This window comes from Lepisosteus oculatus, chromosome 5, assembly GCF_040954835.1.
Source record: "Lepisosteus oculatus isolate fLepOcu1 chromosome 5, fLepOcu1.hap2, whole genome shotgun sequence".
Classification (NCBI taxonomy): domain Eukaryota; kingdom Metazoa; phylum Chordata; class Actinopteri; order Semionotiformes; family Lepisosteidae; genus Lepisosteus; species Lepisosteus oculatus.
The window spans coordinates 39,124,356-39,148,346 of record NC_090700.1 but is presented as its reverse complement, the minus strand read 5'-3'; the positions used below and the strand labels follow the sequence as shown (position 1 = coordinate 39,148,346).

Here is a 23,991-nt window from a genome sequence, read left to right as displayed (position 1 = left end):
TCACTATTAACTAAAGACCTTAAAATGCAGATTTGCACTGAAGTTTTCTCTTTATTTTTACATTCATGTAAGGATGATTTAGCTTTTAGGTTTAAAGTAGCAGGCAGGCTTTCAGCATTAAAAAATGCAATTAGCACAGATTTATTTTTAAATAATACACTTTTTCCTCATTTTTATCCTAACATGTTTTCACAGTTCTCGCAGTGACACACAGGATTATAGGTTATACATGAGTGTGAGAGCGTGTCTGCTGTGCTTGAGTAAACATTGTGACTCTTATTATGTTGCCATTATAAGGAAAAACACATGGGTTAACCTTTGAAGCCTCCTGTTTTGGGATTATTTATCCAGATCTGAAGAAACATCACTTTTTGTGAAAAAACCTTTTTTGTTTGTATGATGTGGTACCTGTAAAATATTTTTTTCTTTTTTAATCCTGGATTTTCAAGCCGTTGAGCAGCTGCAAAAAACCTTAATGGGAAACCTATCTACAGAGGCCAAAGCTCTTTTGTTTTAAAGCAAATGTATGAACAGCACAGGTGCTGTACAGTAGGAATGCCACCATCCATTCTGTCCTTTATACTGTATTGTCTTTCCAACAACTGAGGTCAGAGTGTAGGCCTGGTGATGAGCTCTTGTTAATGATGTTCTTCCTATAGTCTGGTTTTCAAAATCTAACACTGCTTTTTGCTCTTCTGTTAGAGTGAAAGAGTGTTTTTCTTTCAGCACATCAGCTCGGGCCCAATCCTGGTTGTAGTGGTTGTGACTGTATGCATCAGTTTTGGAAAGGAAGTTGCTCATGTTATACTGGCCACTGAAACCTTTCTCTTGCCAATAAAGGACAGGTTAACCAGCCGCTCAACAGGCCCAAAGCAAAAGCTGTGGCTTGTTTTTATGTGTGCATCATTTTGGACGACTGCTTCCATCGTTTCTTCTTCTTTTTCAAAGATACCCAACAGCCTGACCCCAGCACTAAAGCACAATAGTGATGTGTCAAAAAACGTGCGATGGCACTCCAGCTCTGCCCTCCATTTGTCCCCTCTGATATGTAAGCCAGTTTCCGTTGTGCTGCTGAGGTCAACTGACTCATACGTCCTGTTTTACTGATGTGTGTGTGTGTGCGCGTGACCCTCTTCCCCAGCCTTGGCGGTACTGAGGTGAGGTGAAGCTCATACTGTTCCTCTGCTCTCTCCCAGCTCTTCCCATGAGGAGCACACGGGCTCACACCCTCTGTATGGGCACGGGGAGTGCAAGTGGCCAGGGTGCGAAGCTCTCTGTGAGGACATGGGCCAGTTCATAAAGTAAGTAAATCCTCCTCTTTATTAGTATTGTTCTTCTTTTTCTCCTTCTGCTTACTCCTTAGCCCATTTCTTCTTCTGCTGCTTCGTGTCCTTGTCTACTACTCCTTTTCCTCATCCTCCTTCATGTCTCTTCCCTGTCCTCCTCCTCCAGCTCCTGAACCGTCATAACTAGCGGGATTCTGCAGGACGGAAGCAGTGGTCCCAAACAAGAAGCCATTTTAGTAGCCTGGAAAGATGAAATAAAGAGCGTTAAGTGAACTCTGTTAGTGAGTTACTCGGTGCTGTGGCTGGGCTAAATCGTGCCTGTATGGCCCAGACTTGAAGCTTAGGGGGCATGCTGTGGTATTGTAAGCTGGAGCATGTCTCTTATTTTGGCCTCCTCCCTCCATCTCCTCTTAAGGTTTGAAGATCTATATGAGCCTAGGAAATGTACACACTGTGAGCAGAGCTCTTCATTTTCTTTTCTTTGTTGGTAACTTAAAGCCCATGGCAGAAATCAAAAATACATTCAGAAGTTTAGAAACTCCTGCTTATCCTTTCTCCATAGTTACAAAACACTCAGTATTCTTGTTTCTGGGTCTGTCATCTCTGATGAAGTTAGGGCTGCAAATTGAAACATATCTCCTGCTATGTTAAGCTGTATAATGATAGTAATAATAAAAGCCAGAAGGCTTGTCCTACCGTACTTCATTCTTGTGTTCTGCACGTTGTTGTGAATATTACAAGACTTTACCCTCACATTTATTTTTCTTTTTTAATGATTGCTTTAGTAAACATTTCATTTCTCAAACAAATTCGGAAGAATGTAACACCCTTAAAATTTGCTGCTGTTTGCTGTTTTTAGAAGAACTGAACCAGAGGTGAGAGTGACCCTGGGCTCCATTAGAAGAGAACAGCAATAACAGGGGTATAAACCCGATTTAAATAACTTGTAGATTTAAGGTGTAATTTAAGGATAACTTCTGGTGTTTTAGCTGTACTTCCTCCCCATTCCCTGATCCGCCTGGGTATCTCAAAATGCCCGCCTGTGTCCCTGCTCTCGGAGGCTCCTGCTGCTTCAGCTGCAGGTGTCTGGTGTTCACTCAGCGTGCCCGTCAGTGACTGATTAGCTCTCTGCTCCAACAAACCCCCTTTTCTTCCATCTCTCTGCGCAGAAGCAAAGGGTCAAGCAAATTGTTTTCACGCTTCGTCAGTAGTTTGCTTAATTAGCTCATTTACAATTAGATCTCTTTGTTTCTAGGATGCTAGCGAAGACATCAAAAAGGAGTCTGGATTTTTCTTCTCTCACTTTTCTTTCCTCTTTTCTTCATCCTTCTTTTTTTTGTCTGTTTGCCAGTTCCGAGTCTTCAGGGACTAGGAAAAAAGAGCTAGCTGATAGCGATAAAGGGCGCAAAGATCTGAGCTCGCAGGAGATGTAAACACACCATTGTCTTTTTGTGTTAAAATAATTAGACTTCAAAATAGAAGGGCTGACAGGGTGGGTTGTCACTTGCAGTTGACTCAAGGCTCGTGGTCCCAGAGGCCAGGGCTCAAATCGTACAGAGGGCTGGCAAATTCAGAGCTTTTTTCTTCTCTTTTTCATCCCCCACCCTGTGTGTGTTTGGATTCATACAGGATTTCCAGTTCTGACGTTAACTGGAAACTGGCAGTGGTGGTACCTTAATCGACAGCATAGAGGTTTAAAAGTTGCACCACATTTCCACAAACCCTTAAAATATATCTACAAAAGAGTAACCTTCTTACAGTGGTGCTAGAAAAAAAGTGTTTTCTAGATTGCTTTCAACAGGAATATGAAATGCCCTTCTTTTGTCAGGAATTTGTCAGCTGACAGAAAATTGGAGTGCTATCTGTAGCGCACACTCCGCCTGGCCGGTGCAGTTTCTGACCTCTCCACGCCCTCAGTGCCTCCTGCCCCCAGCTCCTCCCAGTTGGCAGTCTGGGAGGGGGCGGCACTGTTGCTTTTATTAGTTCCTTCAAACCTGCAAGTGTCTGAACGGGTTATGCAGTCATGTTCGTGAGTGAATGTATGAATGTACTTTTAATACGGGGATAAAAAGTTTCTCACTGGAACACCTTTCTGTGTTATGGTGTTTTAAGTCACTCTCAATTATTGGCACAAACTTTAAAAGCTCTCACAGCTTCACAACACCAGAAAGCAGAACCACCAACAGACCTCTAATTCCTCTGGGTCAGTATGGTTAGTTAGCTGCCCCAGATAACTGTTACACCCTTATTATAGCTCTACAGTGCAACAGAACACTAACTTTAGCCAGTGAAATAAATGTATATTTGTATCTTCCAAGAAGATACCCCCTTCAGGGCTATGGGGTTTTTATTTTTAAGAGAAAACAGTCGTCATTATTAATGAATTATTAATGTGAATCTTTGTGTGTCTGTCCATCTCATTTTCCAGCACCAGTCCTACATGGTGCCTGGGTCAGTACTTGTCAAATACTACAGTAGGTGATGCATGGAAGGGGGAGATCAGAAAGATGTATATATACATCAAGAGATTAATAGATCTTTGCTTTAAAAGCAAACACATGGCTGGAGTCTGTAAAATTTAATGTGTCATTTTTTTTTCACTTAAGCCTAAAAGGCAGACAATAAAAAAAGTGCTAGCAGACAGGAGACGATACACTTAGTGGAGAATACTGTGTCCCTGACAGTTTGTCTGAGTTCGTTCTCAGAGGAGAAAGGAGCAGTCTGGCTCTGGGCCACAGGTTGCTGAAGATGCCTTCAGACCATTTGAAAATTATAAAACTCTTATTCTCGTCTAAACTCCTGTCTTTATTTTTTGGTATCCCCCCACCTCCCCTTCACCCCCTCCCCCAAATCTCAAAACTGTTTAATGATGTTCAGTTTTCTCTGGCATGCTGTAGTACATATGTTAGAATACTCAGACCCTTTGTTCATCGGCTGTGGTTTTGCCTGTTATAAATGCAGTTAATCCCTGTCGGTCTGAAGTAAACAGTGCCTCATTGTTGGATATGATGGAAAAAATGTTGCTACTGTTTATTATAAAGCCATAAAGCGTTGTGGTTTGTAGTTATGTTCATAAAAAAAAAGATTGGGTGAGATCATTTTTTTATCATGCACTTCTGGTTAGAAACAGCTATCTGTTCTTCAGTTACCGCAGGATGACATCATTGTTGTTGTTTAAAGTTTTTGATAGTGAATAAGTCTCCATCCGTCTTTGAATTTAAAGATGCAGTGTTCTCACTTTTTATTGTCCGGTGTGACTTACTCCTTCGTGAGGGAGGAAAAAATCTGTATAAAAGGGGTAGTCATACCTGAAAGAAGAAGAAATGCAAGAACTCAATTTGCTTGTTAAGATCACAAAATAATCAGTACTTTGATCTTCTGAAAAAGACAATTATTTCTTCACAAGTAGCTGTTAATGGAGAGTTCTGCTCCTAGCATTTTTAAGTTGATTTTGGTAAATGATGGATAATTATTAAATGTATTTTCCATTCCATTTCTGCATTAGCCATATCTGTTGGATTAACTTGTCTTAATTAATTGGAGTTAGATGCAGAAACTCTCCTGTTGTATAGCAGATTTTTGTAGCGAAGTGGGCTTAAGTCTGTGTCTCACAGCCTAGCAATGCAGTGAATTTGGCTGAATGAAATGGTTACTGCAAGGCACTCTCACTTTTTACCCATACAACCTCGCCTCCCTTGAAAGGGATTGAAAGAAAGTGCAACAAAAAAATTGAGATTCATAAAAATGTCTAAGGGGCCAGCTCTGACATCACCGACCTCCGATGAAGCTCGGTTTTCGCCAACAGTAAACTGAAAAAAGTCGAGACAAATATGGAAATCAGGATGCGTTTGGCGTTGACGCCTGGTTTCGGGTTTGTTTTGGGATCCATGGAGTGTTGCGTTTTTGTGTGGGTGGGAGAGGGCAGGCTGAAGAGATGAAAGATAGAACCAGAAGCCAGTCAGGGAGAAATCTCTCCCGCGATCGTCTTGTGCGTAAGGGGGCTGCTGGGTGAGATCACTGCTAGTGAGGTCAGAAGAGCTGCAGATGAGGCAGGCAGGAAAGGAGCCAAGCCCTTTCCCAGGAAAACCACACTGTCGCTTTCACAGCCAAGGGACCAGGGTAGGCGACAGCGGCAACAAGTAAATAACTACTGATGATTAGTAGGAGTGGGAGTGATTCAGTGGGAAAGATCAGGAGGTCTTCACTCCTTCCTGAATGCAGGGAACAACAGTTCCGATTTAACCTAATGAAGCTTGCTCCACATTTGACTTGTACAGTATGCCTAGTTTTTTACATCCTTTTAATCAGGCTGAAAAAATCAAAAGTTTCTAAGGCTGGCAAGTCTTTAAGATAAATACTTCAAATGAATGACATCATGTCCAGAAGTTATTCAGATCATTGTGCTTGAGAAATGTCTGTATAAAAAGCCAAAACAAATCTTTGTGGCTTTGTTCTCAGTGCCCTTCAAGAGGAAGCTTGAATTTTGGTTAAAGGCATAACCTTTCTGCACAAAGATGCCTTTAATATTTATCTTTGCTAAGGACAAAGATTTTTTTTTAAAGATCCTGGCTTGTGCCATGTGCCTGGCTTAAATTAAAAAGGCTTTCTAATTTGAGTTCTTAAATTGTGGAGATGCTGTGTGTCTCCATGTGGGATCTGCATGTGCGTTAAAATGTCCTATGATGCACAAGTAGGTAAGATTTATTGTCCCTTCAGGGAACTTTTTTGTGGACACACAGCACTTCTGGACATTTAAATATAATGCACACACCCCAGAAAAAAAACCTCTATTGCACGTGTATAACACAAAACAACATATAACATTTATAACACATTACAAAACATATTGCACACAAGTTGATTCAGGCAATATTCTCACTAGGAAGCCTCTTTTGTTCTTCTCAAGCCAACCATATATCCCCCACCACTGTTCATTTGATGGTTCCTAATATTTTGACCAGTGGGTGAACTTGCTTTACACTGTTGCAGGACAGGATCTCAGAATTACATGAGGACTTTGTTTTATAAGCTGGTTTATAAGAAGCATACATGTGCCTTTCACCCCTTATCCTTTCATGTACAAATGTCTTTGGTGAAGAAAATAAACTTTATACAGCTTGTAAAAACTATTCCTACTGATGGAAAAAAATGTGGTGCTCTGCATATTTTCTTAAAACAGCCTATCACGAACTTCTATGGCTGCCTTTTGGATTGGAGTTCTGTGAAAGAAACGGAGACAGAGTAAACAGTTATTTATTTTGATTAGATTATTTTAAGAAGCAGATTGCAGATCCAGAGTATTTTGGACGGGTTGCAAGAAGAATTTTGTGCCAGAAAGTTTTTTTATCCTTAGTGTGGGTTCTGGCACTGCAGCAGCTTTTTAAAAGATGGACAGTAATGGCGCAGACCTGAGCCCCTCATCATGTGGCTCTGTGCTGCAGGGGTTCCTCGGCCTGCCTTTGTGTCTTTACTCCCTACTCACCTTGGGTCTCTGTCTTGTCCTGTCAGGCACCTCAACAGCGAACATGCATTGGATGACCGCAGCACTGCCCAGTGCAGGGTCCAGATGCAGGTTGTCCAGCAGCTGGAAATCCAGGTGGGTGCAAAACATCTTATGATCACAAGACACTCCCCGCCTGGGGGCTTGGGAGCAGGGTGGGAGTGGGGGTGGGGCATTCCAGGGGGATCTTTCTTAGATGTGAATGATCACACTGTCACTTGGAGTCACTACGCCTGTAATCTAATAAGAGGGTCTAAGTATTGTAAACATTGTTTTTTACATATTTGCATCCATCTTTCATTTATCTAATCCATCAAATATAACTACAGAAATGTATGGTGATGTTTGTTTACCTATTTTTTTAAATGTAGTTATGCACTTTAAGGGCTGTGTAATTGGAAAGCAATAAGTAGGTACTTTAATTTCAACATTCTTTAAGGTGATTGAAAGCTGGAAGTTATTTATTTTAATTTGATAATATTTTGAACTGGTATTTTACTAAAAAGAACTAAATGGGGAGAAGTCTTGTTCGTCTGTTTCTTTAGCATTGCAATTGCTTTTATTTTTTTACAGGTGTTACTTTAAGAAAAAGAAAATCTCATAGATATCAGTTATGTGGGTAGTTATATCAGATAACTGACGCACCTGTCTGCCAAGTCCGAGATAGCCAAGTAAATGAGTGAGGATTTTGAGTAAAAAAAAACACCTGCAATAATCAGTTCTTAGTCATGTTAAACTGGAAAACTGGAACCCGGTCATTTCCTTGTTCCTCATGATTGAAAAGTTTTAATTGTTTAGATCCTTTCAGCAAACCATCATTCACTAATCCTCTGAAGGTTGTCTTGAATGGAGACTTTTTTGCTCCTAATCTGATAATCACAAAATTCAGCTAGTGTCACCATTCCATACCATCGAGCTGGTATTGTCTCCATTGAAATCACAGCCAGGAGACGTGGTGAGGTTTGTGCTTTGTTTCCTAGAAGAGGTCTGGGGGGTATTTGGGGGGGGGGAGGGGTCAGATCATTTGTTGGTATTTCCGCTATGAGAAGACAACAAAGACTGGTTGGAAGGAGCTGTTTGCGATGTCCATCGCCAGTATAAACAGCAGACAAGGGCTAGTACTTTTTAGGTTTTTTTTTGCACAATTTGTCACAATAAAAGTTGGAAGTTTATAGAAATTACTGGAGCTTGTAATAAAAAACATGAAAAAATAGGCTGGGCACCAATTATTAAGGTTTCAGGGCCTCTCTCCCGCTGTGCCGGCTCAGAAAGTGCTGTTGGAGACGTGTAAGCGATGTCATCTCTAATGAGACCTGAGACGGGGGGATGCGTGCGTTTCTTGGGTCTGTCGTTCTTCACCACACTAAACCAGACAGATGTGTCTTAACCCTTCCACCTCTGAAATCGCTTGTTGTCCTCACTCCCTTTTTCTCTCTCTCTTCACTGTCTCTTTCTGTCTTCTTTGTCTTGAGCAATGTCTGCTTCTCAACCCGCGCACCACATGTTTCCTCCTTGGTGGCTGATACCTGCTGTCCTTAATCTTCAAATAAGCAGATGCAGGATGAAACTCCTGAATTGTTCTAGGGGAGATTAGATATCCTGTGTGCTTTGAGCAGTTTCAGAAATGTGTTCTCGGTCCCAATAGCAGGGCATTACTGGGCTACATGCTCTCGCTCTCAAAGTTTTTGTCATTCTTAACTTTTCACTTTGATCTCGCCTACAATAAAGGCTTGCAGATTTAGACAGAGCTGAACTCCCTACAGTAAATATAATAGTTCATAGCCTGTATGCGTTCTTCTTCACCAGTGTGCTCCTTTTCATGCTTCAAAGTTGTAAAAACAGTCAGTAAAAAACAGATCTTCTTGTGAACCTTTGCTGAAACAAGGCCAAAGTCACTGAATTGCAAACTGTCCCGACTTGAAAAAGTTTGTTTCCACAGGTTACTATAATTGTAGCATAAAAGTTTAGTGTGGACAAGGACAAGGGTAGAAACAAAAGAAAGCTTAAAGTTAAATTGATTTACTACGATTTGAAGGGTGCAACAATTGTCAGTTAAAAAAATATGAATTGAAATCAACTTGAAAGTCAGGTGTTGCTTTGTGAAGATCATGCTTGTTCCTGTTTGGGCACTGATCATTCTTCTCCAGTTTCCTCGCCCCTTTCTGAAAGTTAAGCACACTCCTCCCCTCCAGAGAATTGCTCAGTCCTGCCTCTTAATTGGCCACTTCTTGAGCATGTGTTTTTGCTCAAAAAGCAAAGCAAAACCACATAAACTAGTTCAGGTGGGTCTGAAAAGTCATCTCTATTTTAAGCACACAATGTTTTAAAAACCACAAGAAATGTAAAATGACAGTGAGGCAGCTAACATCAAAACAGATCATGGCGCTAAACATCCCTGTCCCACACAAGTCCCAGCGCCAGCCAATAATGCACACTGATAGGAGAGAATCAGCCTGAATGATCTCGTAATTTCAGTTCTATGCCAGTGAGGACTTTAGCCATTGCACTGAGAGCTACTGTTTCAGAATTTCATGTGGAAGGAGGGGTTAATAACTGCAGCAGCACATTTAATCCAATATTCAAGGACTTCATCCTGTCTGTTTGTGTAAGGTTGTTAACTTTAGACTTTTACAGCCCAGAGAAAACATTGCTCAATAAGAGGTGTAGAATCAAAACTCAAGGAAGTTTCAGCCATCATAAATTTAATCTGTATCTTTGTGCCTTTCTGCTCTTGGTGCTGTTTATGTCTCCTCTAGTGTGTTGAAAGATATCTCCTATCGTTAGTGTAGCCCTTGTATTGGCTGGAGGAGGTAGCCTCTTGTTAGCATTCAGACACTGTAATGAAATGCTGGAGTTTGTGACTGCAGTTTTGAGTGTGCCAGGAGTGCCTGAGAAAGACTGTTGCTTATGTGAATCTCAGAAGACAGTTTGTGAGACAGAAACAGTGCAGAAGGACTCCATCTAGGTTTTGTTCCCACAGCAGCAAGAGAACTGTGGACTCTTTATCTCACAGTAATTCTAACCAGCACTGGTGGGGAGTTGTAGGTCCTTGGGTACATGGTTAGGAATGCCATATGTGTTTCAACCATACAATTTGCAATTTAAAGGAAATCAGTTGGAGAAACCTGCTTTGATGCAAGTCCTTCTCTATACCGAAGATAAAGAAACGTGGCACTGCATGAGGCACCGACAGGCTCGAAAACTGAGAATGTCCCCTTGCATGGATTTTGCCCAGATCTAAAAAAATTATTAAACAATTAACAATGATTAAATACTGTTTGTACAGGTATTTTATTTAAAAAAACTAAAAAATGCTTTACCTGTTAACGATCTCATTTCAGAATAGAAAGCACGCTCTTCAAGGCTCTCCAAACCATTTTAATTGGTTTCACTAAAAGCGACTCAGTGTTTTCAGCACTGCTCGTAGCTCCTTTTCCAGGACTGTTTATCCCTATGGCGCTGCTCAGAGCAACATGGAAAACATCAAGCAGTTTTTTAGTGCAGCCCATAGATGCTTTGGAGAGTGGTGGAGAGTGGGGTTCAGCTTTTGAAAGCATTTCTGTAAAGTACCTAAACGGTTTCGTTTTCCTGGGTGCAGTTTGTTTGCTGCAGCGACAGGAATGGCTTGTCTGCCACTTATAGCAGTTTGAAATGTCAAACATGAGCAACTATTGCTGTAGGCACGCTTTCATTTCGCTAAGTGTGTGAGATTTAGTTTCAATTTGAAGATGCTGTACTGTAATGTTGGTATTGTTGTGGAGTGTGGTGTGAAAGATACCAAAGGGCTGACTTTTTATTACTGGTCACAGACAGTACAAGCATTTAATTATACCAGCAAAACAAAACAGCCCAGCACACTCCTCAGCACCTTCAAAAAGGTACCTTAATGTCCTGCTTGCATGAAGAAAAACAGGTTTTAGAGTTAGGGAAATGAAAAGAATTAAGACTCACAGTCTTTCAATGTCCACCCATCTTTAAAAACTGCACCTTACCTTTTGTCTGTTTGCCACACAAAGGCAATAGTTTACACTGATGAACACTTAAATTTAAATCTGCACAGTTTTGATGGTTCGTAAATATCTGACCATGCTCTTTTACAAAAAACAGGATTAACTCATCCTCTGTATCCTTTTCAAACTGAAGGAGATTGAGCCCTTCTCAGGTTTGAATGAATGTATTAAACTGACAATTAAAAGTACTGAAGCTCTTTTAAAAGTCTCAAACGGAGTTGAGTACAAGAAAGCCTGATTCTTATTTTCAAAATCCTCAAATGTACTACTAAAGTCAACTCAGTGCACCTCTGAAGCATCAGTAGTGATATGTAAGCCGGGTAAAACTTGAGGAAGTACAGATAGAACTTCTTCAGAGAAAGGGTGGTGGGACTCTGGGAATGTGTGTTGGTTGTCCCAGGTCCCTCTCCCTCCTGGCCAGTCCTGGTGTGCTCAGGCTCACTCAGTGTGCTGTGTTGTCTCTGCAGCTAGCCAAGGAGAGCGAAAGACTTCAGGCCATGATGACACATCTGCACATGAGGCCCTCAGAGCCGAAGCCCTTTAACCAGCCTGTGAGTATTACCAGCCTTTTTTCTTAAATGATACATTACATTCTGTTGATTCTTTCAAGGAGGTGCATTCTAAGTGTCAAAGCATCATTAAGTCATACATTTGAGTTTAATTTTTCAATGTGATCTATTTTGCTTCCATTCAGCTACCCATTTGTTTCTGTGAGATTCTTGTGATGTGATACTAAAGAACTGTGTGTGAGAGTGTATGATACTGCAATGTCTTTCTGAGGTGGATCATACATTCCAGTTTTCCCAGTGACGTATGTTATCCTGCATGATGGAAAGCTCTAACAGCTGGCCCAAATCAGAGGATTGACCAAGCAACTCGGATACAATGAGGGATTCAGAAGCTCCAAAGCTTAAAGCACTTTGTATGCCCAGTTCTGTCCAGCAGGATGATGCAGCCTTTGTGTCAAAGCAACACAGCTTTCACCATTAAATGGCTGTGACTCCGCTGTTTTCTGTTTCTGTGCCACTGTTTCCTCCATACAGAGGAAATGTGATGGAATGTCTATTAGAGAGCCTTAAACTCTAAAAGAACCTTTGAAAAATGTTTTAGTCCAATGCAAGAATACAATGCTTTTAAAAATGATTGTTTTAAAAACTGAAAGAAATACGGTGGAATTCTGAAGTATTGAAATGTGATTACTTTAGAAGTTTTCATGATATTTTCACACTTTTCTCTTTGCTGAACCTGAATGAAAATGTTTCTTGTGCTTTCCTGATTAGTATCACGCAGTCACATACCTCTCCATGCTGGCCTGTGTTCCTACCACGTTTTCATTGCATTGCACTTTGTAAACATTAGCAATCAGGGGCTTATAAATACAATTTAATGTAATGTGTAAATCGTTTTTGTCCATATTGGCCTTTTGTCTAAAATGCACAGAAAAATATTGTGAACATTACAGGGGAAAGGTCTCAGCCACTTATGTTTCAGTTATCACAGGCAATGCCCTGTTCATGAATGAAAATTCATCTATAACACCCGGTGCAATGCAATTACTAGGTATCTAATGAATATTTCATGGCAAGATTGATGAGGAGTCTTATTAAAATATGAAGACATTGAAATTAATTGTCAATTAGAAATGGAGTGTCTTAATTCGAGGGGATATAAATTGTATTGTACCGTGGCAAGAAAAGTAGGACGACTTCTGTTTGGGAGACAAATTTAGTGGATGAGCTGCCATTAGCACCTAATGGGAAATCAGAAACTGCCTCTGGCATCTGCAGAAGAGGTTCAGAGCAGCATTGGGGACCCAAGAGGAGCCAACAAAACAAAGATTGCCCTCAATTAAGATGGTCTGAGTTGCAGCAAAACTGGCACCGATCCAGTGTTAATTAAGTACCTGTTAAACAATTTTGCCCCCCTAATTACTCAAGATGGTCCTGGTTTTCAGTGCTGTCGGCGGAAGGGGTAGCCAAGTTAATTTATTGTATTAGTTTTCCATTTGCTCTCCTCTCCCACAGCACGTGCACATCATGATTTTAATTATAGCAAAACAAGCGGCCTTGAAAAGAAACTCCCGCGGAGACTTGGCGCGGCCAGAGACTGGTTTCCAGTCGTTTTCAGCTACACCTAATTGGGCAGAACTGATCTGCAGTTAGAGAGAGATACTGTTACTGATTGTTCGGTAATGTGCTCTGTTGTTAACGAAGCTCATTTTTGTGTTTTTTTTTATTTTGTCTAATTATTGTTATGCTTCACACAAGGCTTTCTTGTTTGCGCTCCTTGTAAACTGCTTTCTGCATGTTGTGTACGTGGATTTTAAGAACTCTGCTCTGTGTAGCTGCAGAGAGTGCTCACACAGTAGGTGAAAGGTATTTGGAAATGGTTGAATAAATAAAATAACCCTAGGCATCTTTAACCTACTGATAGCAGGCCAGCTATCTTGATCACTTTTGCTGTGTCATAACAGTATGTGTCACAGTGATGTGATGAATGTAGGACCAGGTTAAACCCAATCTGTGACCTACCGGCCAAGCTACAAGTGTAAAGCTTAATCATAAAGGTATGAAAACCTCTAGTTCACAAAGGCTTCCATTATGTTCTGGCTTTGTTATTGGTAAATGTGCAGAGGTTGGTGGTGTTGGTGGTAAGTGCTGCTGCCTCACGGCTCTGGAGTCGTGGGTTAGATTCTGTGCCTTCAATGTGGAGTTTGCATGTTCTTTGTTTTTTGTGCAAGTTTTCTCCAAGTGCACTGCTTTCCTGCTACACTCCTGCTGTTCAGGTGTGTCTAAATTGCCCCCTGCATGCAAGACCATTCGTGTGTGTGCCCTCGATTGGGCTGTTAGGCTAATGTCTTGTCCAGGGTGTAATCCCGTCTTGTGCCTTATCCCTATCCTTCTGGGATAGGCTCTGGCTCTCTGTGACCCTCTATGGATAAAGCGGTTGCTGAGAATACATTGGATGTGCTAAAGTTGTGATCAGGTCAATGTTTCTATTATCGTTGTCATACATATTGGTAATTGTTATGCTTTCTCCTGTGCCTGCAGCTCAATCTGGCCTCTAGCGCTTCTCTGTTGAAGAGGGAGAGCGACACGTTCCCAGAGGGCTTACCTCACCCCCCCACCTCAGCCACTGCCCCTATCACCCCTCTGCGCCAGGGACCATCTGTCATCAGCTCCTCCAGCCTGCATAGCGTGGGGGGACCCATCCGCCGCCGGAACTCCGACAAATTCTGCACCCCCATCGCTTCAGGTATGGTTCTGGGCACAGATGTATAGACATAGAGGACACAGCATACAAGTATACAGAGTGCAATACACACGCACTAAAACAATGCAGACCAGAGAGCATGCTAACACAATGTGCACACAGGTACAGCACAGTCCATAAGCTAATGGTGTACAGTGTGCAAAAGAGTAGCTGACAGAACAGCGTAGAACACTCTGTTATACAATAAGGTACAGCATGTAGTATGCACACTGACACAGTACACTCTGAACACACACTAACACAGCATACACACTCAGTGAGAGTACAGCACAAAATACAAACTCTGGTACTGCACACAGCATGAACCATGCACACAGAGTTCTACACAGTGCTTATTCTCTGACACTGAGAGAATATTGCAGAGTATCACACTCTTGACAGTGTAACCAGCACAGCATACCTCTGTTGACTCTGATGCTGCACCCAACAAGTGCTGCACAGGAAGCACTTCAGTCTCTGTGCAAAATGGTTCTCTAACCTGCAGTTATTTTTTGTGCCAAACGCTTACTGAACTATTAATTTGCTTTAGTAGGGACATCCTAATATAGGAACAGTAAGGTAACTTCAGCCTGAAAGATCTCTTCTAAATCAATAACACATCTGGTCTTACTGAATGCAACAGGAGCAACTCTAAAGAAAAACATTACATTTGACCATACTGTACATTAGATTATTCTGCATAAATACATGGTGATACTTTGGGAGATTGTGTTTTTAATCCCAAAAGCAAATGCATATAGAAGGCAGATATGATAATTATGAAGGAAGTGTAGGCTGTGCTCAGATGTGTTCTACTCCAGGACAGCCCAGATGTGAGTCCAGTTGCACTCCAGGAGATTCAAGAGCTTTCCTGTCCAGCCAGGCCTGGAATAAAAAAAGCAATACATTTTACAATGAAAATCGCAAATGAAGGAAGGAAAAGGAAGTTCTGTATTTTTTTCCACAGAGCTTGCACAGAATCATGAATTCTACAAAAACGCTGATGTCAGACCTCCCTTCACCTATGCCTCGCTCATACGACATGTAAGGAAGCTGTTTTCCTTTTTTTTGTCTGGTGTTTTTAAAGAGCTTGATTTTCAGTTGATATCTGGTTAAGGAAAAAGGTGTAGATATTCTATAACTTTTGAGGTGTTGGGTATAGTTAACCCCTAGTTAGCCCCCAGTTACCTGAACAGGTAATCCTAATGTCAGTGACATAATTATTCTGCTATGTGCACATCCTCATCTTGTTCAGTTGACTTATGAGTTAGAAGCATCTTTCTTTTTTACATGAGAGGAGCGACAGTTCACACTGCTGTCCTACAGCTCCATATTCCTGAGTTTGATTCTGGCCTCAGATGTCTGTGTGGAGTATACATGCTCTGCCTACGTTTGCATGGGTTTGTGCTGCTGGATCCCCCTGACCTCCAGAGGCGAGCTGGCTAGGTGTGGCTAAAATAAATCCCCTGTTTCTGCATGGCCCTGCAACGGGCTGGCGTCCCATTTGGAGTGAGGAGAGCAGTCGCTGGCTCTAAGCCCTGCCTTGCACCCTGTGTGTATGAGTTATGCTCCTGCTTGCTGGATTGATAAGAAGACTCCTTCATCAAAACTAAGTTCAATACATTTGTTTCTGAAAAAAAGCAAATTTGAATGATCTTATATAGCTCCCTAATTAGAATATAATTTTTCTTCTTAGAATAATTTTTATTTTTTTTAGAAAAACTGAGGTGCCAGATTGTTCATTCCTGCTCTTGCTCTCTTTCAGGCTATATTGGAAGCCCCAGACAGGCAGTTAACCCTCAATGAAATTTACAACTGGTTTACACGAATGTTCGCCTACTTCAGGAGAAACACAGCTACATGGAAGGTAAGATAGGGCTGTAAGATGTTCACACTCTGGTCAAGAAATTCAAACAACGGCTGCTCTCCCTTTGACTCTGTCAGGAGGTTCGGGACTTTGATTGAACTGAGCCCCTGGCAGACGTCCTCTGGTCTGAGCTAAGACTAAGGATTGACCAACAAAACTGTGAAAAAATCTTTTCTGACCTAAGTCTAGATTCTTTCATCAAAGTTTAAAGACTCATATTGTCATACGATCGTAGTGCTATCACTGCTTCAGCCTAGCTTCCAAATCTCTGCTTTCATCTGTCATTATTTAAAGTCAATATATGCTTTGCTGAAAAAAGATCATTAAAGCAGTATTCACTTGGACTACTTGCGAAAAAGATAAATCATCATGTTGTGGTCTGACAGTGCACAAGGCAATGTAGCATGCAAATGTGTATCCATTTCTAAATGCACATTGAGGTATATGATAATTAGAGTAAGGATTAGTAAGGCACAAAGCACAGTCATAGTAAAAGCAGAATAAACCATACAGAGGTTGAACATGGCAAAGACATGAAAAACTGTTACAATGTGGTGCAAATTTACCATGGAAGGCTTTCAGCAGGATATTTCTACATAAAGTTAGGAAGGTGATTAATGGACGTGCTGGCTCCAGGTAAATTAAACAGGCTGCTCTCCAGTCGGCTCCCCTTTCTGGCCTGAAACGAGGCATGAGCGTGTTGAGACAGCCGCAAAGCTGCCCCTCCCTTTGGGCTCTGTTGTTTTGTTTGGTTGTAAAAACAGAACCCTGTGTCATCCGCTGCCAGCAGTCCCTCTTTGTCCCTCGTCGCATTTGGCTCCGCCATGCTCGTTGTGTGGAAAAACACATTTTACAGTCGGATGCTGGGAGTTTGTTTTGGAGGCGTGCTCAACTTAACTGGCGCTTGCGAGCTTAAGGTTTTTTGGGAAAACCAGTTCGGTGGAAGAGAAAAACGCTAAATCCTTAAAAAAATATTGTGCACTGTAGCAGCAACATTGCCAAAAAATGCCAGTTAAGTTTGCATATAGGGAAAAAAAAGAAATTTGGATGGATGTCATTTTTATTGGCTGTAGCAGTGGAGGACTGCATTTGAATTTGGGACTTTGTGTCACACTTTTAGAGATCTCTCAGTCCCCTTCTCAGCTCTCGGGTGTAGCGCAGGGGGAAAGCTGGCACAGGGCATGCCCACGCAGTGCTAAACTGCTGTCAGGTACCATTAGTCTGTCGCCTTTTCGATGTCTTGGATATGCACAAAAACACCAGCACTCAGCTGCTTTGCATTTCATTTTCTGCAGAAGTGAGGAGAATTCATTGTGCTTGTGCCCAGTGACAGGAGCTGAGCACAGGCACTGCTAATACCTGTTTATTTTGTGCTCCCCCCCACCTCTTTTAATCTGACAGCAGGAGCATTACATAAATTCACCATAAGAATAATAATAATTCCTTATCTCCCCGTTTAATTTGAAGACGTTGATTAATGTGCAGTTCTCGGGCTCGGGAGATCGCTCTATCTGCGCGTGCGATCGGGGCCGGGGGCTGCGGCGAGGTTTGTGTGCCCGAGAGCAGACCAAGGCCTGGGAGAACGCTGAGCTCCTGAGCAACTGAGCAACACCCCATGGCAAAGTAGGCGGGCAGCCCTAGACACGCCTACCTGTTTGGCTGTTTTGATCTTTTCTCAGTTTGAGAATCACTTGGAGGCATATGCCATCAATCTCTGCAGGGTTCTTCATAGTACCAGCAAATACTTCAAGGAAATTAGGCTGCAGGCTAACAAGAGTTTGAGTTACAACCCCAGACAGAAATTCCAAAAGGGTCGGGGGATTTTATACCCAGTACAGCGCTGCCTTTTCCTTTGCAAGGTCATGTCTGTTTAGGAAATCGAAAGAAAAATCGTAACTTGTGTTGTTACTTTTGCATGTCTAAGACTACATGTCTTCACAGTACTACTCGAGGAATATACCATGCATAGTACTAGAGGTCATTCTCCATCCAGTCTGAATTCAGATTTTTTACATTTGTGCTCAAAGCCTGAAAAATTATATTGAATTATCCAGACCTCTCTCCTTAAGGCCCATAGATAAAGAGATTCAGACAAGCAACACGCTTATAGCCAGCATTAACATGAAACCCTAGATGTAATCTAACAAATCTATGTCCTGCAGACGATTTGTTTGTATCTGCAGTAGATCGGACAACACACAATACAGAAATAATATTTTCCAAGATCATTGTAAAGCAGAAAGAATCTGAATTTGTCTTCCATACCAAATGTTATACTGGTATTTAGCTAGATCTGCTTTTCTCAGTGGCTCCTTTGTTTGACCTGAGTGCGCTCCTGGACTTGACATGTGGCAAAGGCCCTGCTTTGCTGTAGAAGGCTGCAGTTATTGGGTCTCATTAAAAATTCACACATTCCAGCCTGGACTTTGCAGGTGCTGACCCAGTTCTAGGGAAAATTCCCACTAATTTGTGTGACTTGTCCCTGGGAGAGGAAAGGGAATTAGGAAACGGAGAGATGGGAGGTGAGTCTGACACTATTGTGGCTTAATGGCCTCGAACCAGCAGGTGGATAGGCAGAGCCAGGCTGGGGGGTGAGGGGGGGCGAGCGGGATATCTTTAACAACTCATTTCACATTTATGAAACTTAACAATTAATGGACTCGCCATTTCGTTCCAGGAGGACAGAATCTTTTTTTCTCTTGCAGAGTCGTTTTCATCGCTCAGCCCTGTATTAAATATTAAAAAGACGTAACTGGCTTAACAGCATCTACATTTCTTACACCTCCTGTACCTCAGAGAGTAGACTGATTAAAGGGCTAGATTTAAAAATACATCATATATATACTTTTAATTCCCTGCTGTTTTCTAGTGCTACCTGCAGATGGAAATATGAATGTCCTTCCTTCTTGTCTTGAAGTATGCTCACATACACTGGCACTAACATCAAGGGCTCTCAACTGTTTAGACATACAATATTATATGTTATTGTGTTCGACTCTGGAGTACCTGTAAGATCAACCTCCGTTTCCCTTTCAAAGACTTTTTATCACAGTAGTCCGCCTATATCTTAATACTTGGTTGTTTGTTTGTGTCTAGTGAAAACCCGTTCTGAAGATGTAGTTAAGGTATTAAGTCACTGACAAATGAATTGTTCTCGAAGCTGCATGAATGATTGGTTTGTCCAACATAACTTAAGAGGAAGACTGTGAATCAGTTGCTTGACAACATTTTTATAGATAGTACCGGCAATGATACACTGTATCAACTAGACTAGACTTGCAATATAAAAACTATTTATAATCCAGTTTTATTGATGAGGGTGATGGAGAACATTTATTTAGGTGTTCAATAGGTATAATGGGTTTGATTCTCAAGTAACAGAGAGATGTCAGCATTGTGCGCAGTGACTGTTTTTTTCAAACCTCTTAAACGCGTTTTTTCCCCCTTCTATTCTTGGGCGGTTGAGGCATTTTGTTTATGTCTGCAGTGTCTGACCCCCTTTAAATTGCTGCTAATGTTTTAACTGGGAGAATTAGTCTTTCATCACGAATGGGAATGCAAATAAAACTCGCGAGGTGGCTGTCTGAAATTGGGGTCATACTAATTTGCAAAACTAAGCATCATCGCTTCTGCGTGAGGAAATTTATTCAAAGAAGGGAGGCCTAGTCTGATTATGGCACTTGTAATTATGGTTAGGAGTGATTCCAGCCTCAGCATTTCTCCCTTATGGATTAAAAAAGCGTGTCAGAAAAAATACACAGGATTTAATTATACACGAATTAAAATTGGTAATGAAATTGGGCATGAACAAACTACAAATAGCAGATGAAAAGGAATGTGCCTCCCTTGGGGGTGTTATTCTAGATAGTGGCTGATTAGTGAAATTTAAAAGGGGGGGTGGGAGTGTGTTCATGTGTGTGGGGGGGTAACATCTTTGTATTTTAGCATCAGAGATGGCACCTATTTTCTGTGTCCTAGTACCCACTGTCTCCCAGTGCCCTCCAGCTTCTCGCTGTTTGCATCGGTGTAGCATCAGCGCAGTGGGAAATACTGGCAATAAAACACTGACATGCATCGAAAAGCTTTTATATGTATAAAGAATGTAAGGAAAGTGAGGACTAACACCCGTCCAAGGTATTTCCTGCTTTGCACCCATTGCTTGCTGAAATAGGGTCTGTCTCCCCCTGCATCCTGAATTGAAAGAAGCAGCTAGAAGATGGATGGATGGAGCCCTGTAGCCCTGTAGAACATATTTCAGAATAATTTCTTATTTATTTCCATCTGCTGGGAATTTCTGCTTGATCACTTTTGATAACTTCTGAATGTGGGCCTACATGTCTGTAGGTCTTCACTTTGTCTCAGTTCTTGGCTAGATAAATCAGCTGGTTATTGACTTAATGAGGCTGATTTACCTAAAATCTCCCAGCTCTTCAGGTGCTGCTGCTCTAACTGTGGTTAGACAACTGGGGAGACAAGGGCCTGTAGAAACTCTGGCTTTTCAAGAGTGGATTAGACCACCCTGATCTAGTATCTTTGTCCAAGGTGGAGTTTCTTTAACAGAGCTAGTCTGGCAAATACAATGATTTTGTGAGATTGTTACCAAATGTTTTACCAATTACTACACTGGTAACTGGAAGAGAGAAGTATGACTATGACCTCTCATTAGCAGTGTATTTCACACTCTGAAGTCACCAGGAGCTGAGTTCAGAACAGTAGATTAAGCCCTTGGTCATTCCATTAGAACTGGAACCTCTAGATACACAAGGAGTTGTAGGAGTCTGAAGTCAACTGTTTTTACATTTGTTCAGTGACCTCTTCTCTGTCTCTTCCTCTCTCTTTTCTCCCGCCCCTGACCTGTTTGGCATCCTGCAGAATGCTGTGCGCCATAACCTGAGTCTGCACAAGTGCTTTGTGAGAGTAGAGAACGTAAAGGGAGCCGTGTGGACAGTGGATGAAGTCGAATACCAAAAGAGGAGACCACCAAAGATGACCGGGTAGGCACTTCAACCGTCCACCTGAGGGGACTTAAGATTTAAAAAAGCCTTGCATTAGAACGCTTGACTTTAAAGGAACATGGCCATCTTTAATGGAGTGCACATTTCCCCAGCCAGCAGAGACGCTTAGCAGCAGAAACAAACTCTGGCCAGAATCCCGCAGTCGTAGCTGACGGTTATGAATATGGTGTGGAGCTGCGGAAAAGCACAGGAGCCCTCTTGGTCTGTCCAACTCAGAATGCTGTAATGATGGATGCAGTCATAGAGAAATGTAACGATATGTTTAATGATTGACCAGGCTTTCATCGTTTAAAAAATCTGAAAAGAACCATTTATAGTGGGATTTTAGAATTTATTCTGTGCCCAGTTTGGTTCCATTGCACACTCCAGATGTTATGTGGTTATCTTAGGGGTCTGATGAAAGAGATCAGGAATTGTTGCAGATGTGGCTTGATTTGATCAGAAGTAACTTATTGTTTAACTTAAATGCCATTGAATCATTTTAAATTTGTTTTATTATTTTTTACTAATCAGAATTGAGTAACCAATCTCTGTATCTTGTGTTTTTGTGATTTTTTCAGAAGCCCAACATTAGTAAAGAATATGATTTCTGGCCTTGGTTATGGATCGCTGAATGCCAGTTACCAGGTGAGTGTGGTGGAGGAGTTGGTGTGATGTTTCAGTGGGCTGGGATCGGCAGTCCAAGGGCAACTAATATCAATTTCCTGTTGTAATTAGCACATTGCAGGACAATCCCCCCTCACCACCTATTCGAAAGCAGCTTGGGATGATTTATGGCATCAAGTGTTTGTCAATTAAGGTCAGAGCATGAGATTAGTGTCTGTCCCGGAAAATCCATTTTACAGCGACATTAGTTTTTGCTTTCAGATTTTAACTAATACCAATGGAAGATTTTTTTTTTAGGGCTGAATTTAATTTCATGCCTTTGAAGCCATGTTGCTATCAACCGTTTTTTACAGATCCATATAAAAGAAAAAAACTGTTTATTTTCAGCATTTGTCACCTAGCCTTTCTCGTTTTTAGAAAGTTGTTCCTGTTAGCTCCCTAAACCATCTTGTTAAGATACACTGCTGCAAAGTTGATTAAGGAAAGTTTGACCTGATATGACCACCCTTGTTGTCCACCACGCCGCTTACAATCTACAGACACAGAAACACTCGTGTTGTGCTGCCAATACAGGTAATTATTTACTGGAACTCAATGACTTGAGCTCCAGTAGAGCTCAAGAGCATCAGGGAGTTCATCGTACGCAGTAGACTGTAAGGCATTGCTCTGTGACCTCTGCAACTGGCAGCATTTGCCATAGTTCAAAGGCGTCCTTCAGGAACACAAAAGACAACTTGTAGGAAAAAAGGAATAAAAATGACTTTGCATGTCAACAATGGTGCCTGAGCAGTTTTAGTGCTGCGATTGAACTTGGCCTCCTGTCTTGACTGCGGAGCATCTGCGCTGTGTGTACAAAAGGGTGGCTCCTTGCTTCTACAGCGCGGGGCTTTTCAACTTGGCCGCTGAAAGAGGTGGCGTTGGCGTTTATAAAACCGTATAAATAACCGCACTCGACAGCTACAAGAAGGGCGTTCTCTGTGAAGACGATGTGCCCTTTTATTTTCCTATAGCCTCTTTAAAATGCCATCATGAATAAAAAATACAGGCCTTAAGCTACCTATTAATAAGGCATTATTCCTGCTCATACTTCACCCTCGCTGTCTGTAGAGCTTAACATGCGGGAATCACAGGCTCTGTTACAGAGTCACACAGTCAAAAGAAAGGAACTCTAATACCATCACCACTATCAATAGCAACAATAGCTGCACTTATAGCACTGTGAATATTTATTGTGTGGATTTTTGTGATCCATTAGTGAATAATTTGAAATTGAAGTATGAAATTGTGGGAAGTTTACTAAGAGATACGTAAAGCATATCAACATTTTATTGGTGTGAAGCACATGACGTGTTGGCGGTGTCTGCTTGGCTGAGCTTCAGGTTAACTAGGGAATTAATTAACCAAGAATGAAGAAGTTGCAGGGAAAAGAAATTAGATTCCATAGTTTTAATTCATGTGTTAAGGTTTTCTGTAGGCACAAAGTGTTTTTTTATCTAACGATAATGGGGAAACTGGAAAAGCTGAGGAATGCGTAGACAGTAAAGAATAGTAATGATAATTCCTCACTGAGTAATTAAGATAATAGCATAGCCCAGAAAGCCTAGGAAATGTAACCAATACATTCTTTACAAAATTCCACGTTCCTTTTTTATTTTTTTTGTAAATCCAACAATCTTTAAATTTTTAGTAGCACACTGCATGTACTTTATTATTTTTAAGATTTTCACACAGCTGCTGCAATTAGGTACTAATGTTTGTGAAATATTTTACTGATTCAGCTCCACCCCAGCTTCCAGAAACATGTGAAATAACACATCGGTCTTTTGAAGCAGGATTTTCAGTTGACAGACTTTTAACTTTTGGGCTGGATAGGTGGAGGGTTACTCCTGACATTTTTGTGTGTATTACGGTTTAAGTTGGCATGAATTGCACATAAAAATGCTCTAGTCTGCTTTTATTTAAAGAAGTGAGAACAGTCCAGCCCCGTTTCCTTTCATTTTCTGTCTTGTCTGAATTTTTCCTCTTAATTCCTCAAAATAAACTTTATCAAGAAAATATAGAGCAATTTTCTATTGCACAGTCTGTTTTCAGACTCATGTAAGATATATTCTGTGCATTTTGTGTGGTATTATAGTACCGTAGATTAATGTTTGGAAAATTTTCTCGGGTTTCTAAACCTTACGAGAACAAGACCAAACTTTTTTACAGTTGGAACTTATTTTGCATAATTTGCATAAGGAGAAAAAAATAACTTCAAGCATAATTGTTCCTGATTCTGTCGAGATACGTAATCCCAAAAAGAAGCTTTAAAAAAAAACATGAAAAACAGGATTTCTTTGATTCTGAGCTTCCTCACATGTCTCCGAGTGCACTGGCTATTCCAACAGCTTTATTGCTGTGAAGAGGGGACACCTAGTGGAGAGAAGGCTTCAGCAGCAACACACACACGTTCTCT

The 23,991-nt window shown here is 41.3% G+C and overlaps 1 protein-coding gene across 11 annotated transcripts in view; it reads left to right on the top strand.

Annotated features, from left to right (window-relative positions):
* foxp4 (forkhead box P4) overlaps nt 1–23,991 on the top strand; it is a 281,713-nt gene that overhangs the window by 247,879 nt on the left and 9,843 nt on the right. For all 11 annotated transcript variants that reach the window (XM_015342583.2, XM_069190380.1, XM_015342579.2 and 8 more), the window contains 8 exons: nt 1,197–1,301; nt 6,795–6,882; nt 11,264–11,347; nt 13,847–14,051; nt 15,016–15,092; nt 15,814–15,915; nt 20,788–20,909; nt 21,491–21,557. In XM_015342583.2, coding sequence (XP_015198069.1) covers nt 1,197–1,301; nt 6,795–6,882; nt 11,264–11,347; nt 13,847–14,051; nt 15,016–15,092; nt 15,814–15,915; nt 20,788–20,909; nt 21,491–21,557 — 850 coding nt within the window. The remainder of the gene's footprint in view (nt 1–1,196; nt 1,302–6,794; nt 6,883–11,263; nt 11,348–13,846; nt 14,052–15,015; nt 15,093–15,813; nt 15,916–20,787; nt 20,910–21,490; nt 21,558–23,991) is intronic.